Source organism: Sinocyclocheilus anshuiensis, unplaced genomic scaffold (assembly GCF_001515605.1).
Source record: "Sinocyclocheilus anshuiensis isolate Anshui unplaced genomic scaffold, SAMN03320099.WGS_v1.1 scaffold389, whole genome shotgun sequence".
Taxonomy (NCBI): Eukaryota; Metazoa; Chordata; class Actinopteri; order Cypriniformes; family Cyprinidae; genus Sinocyclocheilus; species Sinocyclocheilus anshuiensis.
In genome coordinates this window covers 73,960-77,717 of record NW_015536494.1, presented here as the reverse complement: position 1 = coordinate 77,717, position 3,758 = coordinate 73,960, and the positions used below count along the sequence as shown (strand labels likewise).

The 3,758-nt window shown below is 35.0% G+C and overlaps 1 protein-coding gene across 2 annotated transcripts in view; it reads right to left on the bottom strand.

Annotated features, from left to right (window-relative positions):
* fli1rs (Fli-1 proto-oncogene, ETS transcription factor-related sequence) overlaps positions 1-3,758 on the bottom strand; it is a 16,594-nt gene that overhangs the window by 1,609 nt on the left and 11,227 nt on the right. For both annotated transcript variants that reach the window (XM_016482744.1, XM_016482752.1), the window contains exons 4-8: positions 3,257-3,460; positions 2,984-3,055; positions 1,529-1,597; positions 1,350-1,412; positions 1,190-1,237 (exon numbers count right to left, since the gene is read on the bottom strand). In XM_016482744.1, coding sequence (XP_016338230.1) covers positions 1,190-1,237; positions 1,350-1,412; positions 1,529-1,597; positions 2,984-3,055; positions 3,257-3,460 — 456 coding nt within the window. The remainder of the gene's footprint in view (positions 1-1,189; positions 1,238-1,349; positions 1,413-1,528; positions 1,598-2,983; positions 3,056-3,256; positions 3,461-3,758) is intronic.

Genomic DNA, 3,758 nt, shown 5'->3' with positions numbered 1-3,758 from the left:
CATAGACAGCAATACAACTGAAATGTTCCCAGGTCCAGAAACATAGCAAGAAGATCGGTAAAATAATCCATGTGACATCAGAGGTTCAACCGTAATTTTACGAAGCTACAAGAATACTTTTTGTGCGCAAAAGAAAAAAAAAACGACTTTATTCAACAATTAATCTCCTCCGCATCACAATATTTATACACAATATTTAGCTGGACGTAAAGAACGTATGCTGTTCTGTGTCAGCTGTGTCACGCCGGATCTGTTTCCTACGTTGTTGTGATTTGATCTGAACGAAAACAGCGTATCTGTGTGACGCAGCTGACACAGAACAGCATACGCTGTTTACGTCCAGCAGATACTCTCCAAAATGGTGCTACAGGGTGATGCAGAGGAGACGAATTGTTGAATAAAGTCGTTTTTTTTTTTTTTACAGAATTTTCATCTTTGGGTGAACTAACCCTTTAATATTTAAAAAAATATATATAAACTAAAGTTTGGGGTCAGTAAGATTTTTCTACTGTTTTTAAAAAGTTTCTTATGCTCACCAAGGGTGCATTTGTTTGATAAAAAATATGGTCAAAACGGTAACATTTTTGTTTTTCTATTGAAATACATTTTAAAATGTAATTTTATTCCTGTAATGGCAAAGCTGAATTTTCAGCAGCCATTACTCCAGTCTTCAGTGTCACATGGTCCTTCAGAAATGGATGATTTGGTGCTTATTATTATTATTATTTGATGCTTATTATTATATATATTGTGGAAACAATGATACATTTGTTTTCAGGATTCTTTGAATAGAAAGCTCTAACAGCAATAGATTTTTTTTTTCTCTCCAAAAGTTACTTTTGGTCGTAAAAGACTTTGCTGAATAATTTCTTTAAAAAAAAATCTTAGTGGCCCCAGACTTTTAAATGATCGTGTATATATGCTATTTAAATTATAAAAAATAAATAAATAAAGTGTAATAAAAATATTAATTTATTTTGTTTTAGGCATGTTTAATTTGTCCAGATTATATTCACAACAGGGATTCAGTTATTCAGGTATCATATACCTGATATAACTTAACAAATATATGGTCTAATCTCATTTATTATTGAATTATAAAAGGGCATAAATTACATACTCTAAAAAGGCCACATTTGTTGTTAAATTGACAGTGATGCATATAGTTTTCTGATTTGTTAATTCTCACCTGGATTTGCAAGACGGCTGCTGATGGGACCTAATGCTTGGTAGGGGTCTGCAAAGATGGAAATGTACAATACTGATTAGATATTTTGAGGTGTAGTTTAACAAAAAAGATGATTGAAGACATTTTCTTTGAGTACTGAATTAAAGGTGCACTTGTCGACCTTGTGGAAGTCTTGGTGGGGGCTCTGTAATTCTGGTGTTATGCTGATGTTCGATTGGAGAACCTGTGATTTAAAAAATGTGAGGTTTTTTTTCTTTTTAATATGGTTATGGCAAACAACTCCATATTTATAGAATATAATTATGTGACATTGTGATGCTTTTGTGAATGCAGAGCAACCTTTAGGGACAGCTGGTAAGGCACTTGAGGACCAACTGTTCCTTCTGCCGATCTCCTCAAAGCTGTTTTCTGTGCCGAGGTAAAGTCAGATAGGAGCAGTTAAAAAAAAAGGGAGATTTTACAGGAAAGAATGGCTTTAAAGAGTAAGGAGAAGGGCAGCCGCAGAAGGAAGGAAGCCCTGCATTAAAGATCCCTAAGGAGAAACGAAGGGGCAGAACAAAGCCAGCAGCAAAGCCGTAAGAAGGCCTGAAGATGGCACACAATTCCTCAGGGTGATTGTCCTTTTGTTCTGACTGATTCTCTTTGCCGTAGAATTGTCAATTGTGTACTAACCTAAACTCTACACCCCTTACTTCCTGTCCTGATGCAGCTGTTTCCTGTCTGAAAGTGCAACGATTCAAAAACCTTGCAATGCTTGGGGCAAAATTCATTGAAGAAACAAACTGCAGTCCTTATAGCACCTCTCTACTTGATCTTAACCAAAAGCATTATATCAGTGCAGTCACTTGCATATATCTTAACTACCTACATAAAAATAAAGATTATTAGAGTATGTTTTAGAAGAAAATACTACTTTCTACTTCAGAATTTTTAATTCAGTGTGTTACTTGCTGTTACTCTGTAATTGTTAAATTTCAGAGTGAATGTAGTCTATATTGTTTAGTTAAAATTAAACAAAAATTAAAAAACCAATTGACAGCTTTTTTTCAGCTTTGGTAAGCTTTGACTTCCATAGTATCTTTTTTTTATACTATGGAAGTTAATGGTTTCTGTCTTTTGACATCACATCTCAGCTACCATTGAGATGAATGGGAATGCTAATTTACAGCTTTTTTTTCAGCTTTGGTAAGGGTAGATTTGAAGGAATAGTTCACCCAAAAATGAAAAGTCATTTACTCACCCTCAAGTTGTTGTATGAATTTCTTTCTTTAAAATATCTTATTTTGTGTTCAACAGAAGAATGCTGCTGGCAGCCATTGACTCCCATAGTATCTTTTTTTATACTATGGAAGTTAATTGCTACTGGCAACTGTTTGGTTACCAACATTCTTCAAAATATCTTGTTTTTGGGAGAACTATCCCTTTAAGAGTTTTAGTAAAGCTAAAATAACCATTTGACTTATCAAAGGGCAGAAACCGCGTTATGATGCAGTAAGTGTTCAGTAAATAGTTGCACTGGTTCAAATTTGCAGTTAGAATATTACTAGGCACAAAATTGCTTATAGTTCACTGGACTAACTTTAGGATCATTACAATCACAAGAAACATCTCATTTTGGTGCATTAATATAAAATGTGGTGTACATTTATACAGAAGCTCCAAATTCAGCTCATCCAATCAGCATTTACAGTCAGAACAGTCATTTACAATCTTTCTCTCTCTCTGTCTCTCTCTCTCATATATATATATATATATATATAATCCGCAAAAATATGGCGTAGAAGTTTGACTTACCAGTTTTAACCTGTAGTCTAGGCTGTTGTTGTGTATTGGTGGGGGTTGCTGGGTAGGAAAAAGTGGGGCTACCTGAGTAAACAATAGTAAAGAAAGCAAGCCCTGTTAATCTACTGTATATATAAATAGAGAAAACATTTCCACAATGTACTAACAATGCATTTAGAAATTAAATTGATTAAAGTGGCTTCATGGTTTTTCCTGATGTTTTCTTGACCAAATTAACAATTAGTAATGGATTATTCATATGGAATTATGGGCGAAGTTCCTTACTCTCCCGGAGGTAGTTTAGATGGGAGAGCAGGATGTCTGTATTGTATGCTGAAGTGAGACGCATCATGTCCTCTTTGGTCATTTTGCAGAGTGCTTTTCCATCCATGGTATGGAAGAGGGACACGTCCACATCAGATAGGCCATATTCCTTTATTGCCCACTCTACCCACTGCCGCACATGTTCTTGTGTCCACACTTCTGGGTCTAAAACAGGACAGAAGCAAGAATAAAATGAGGAACAAGTGCTTCAGCCGTGACAGGACTTATCAGAGGTCAAACATGAGGTAAAAAAGTCAATGCACCCTCTGTTACTGCTTTTACTTTCACTAAGATAGTGCTGATACTTTTTTTGTACGTCAGTATGAGTTTTGTACTGTTATAAGCCAAGGGGTCATGGTTTTGCTGGTTATACCATTTGGTTTTACCATCTTATGCATCTTTCTCCATCCATTGAGAGACATTCAAAATGAGCTATTCTGACAAAAAAAAAAAATGAAAATAA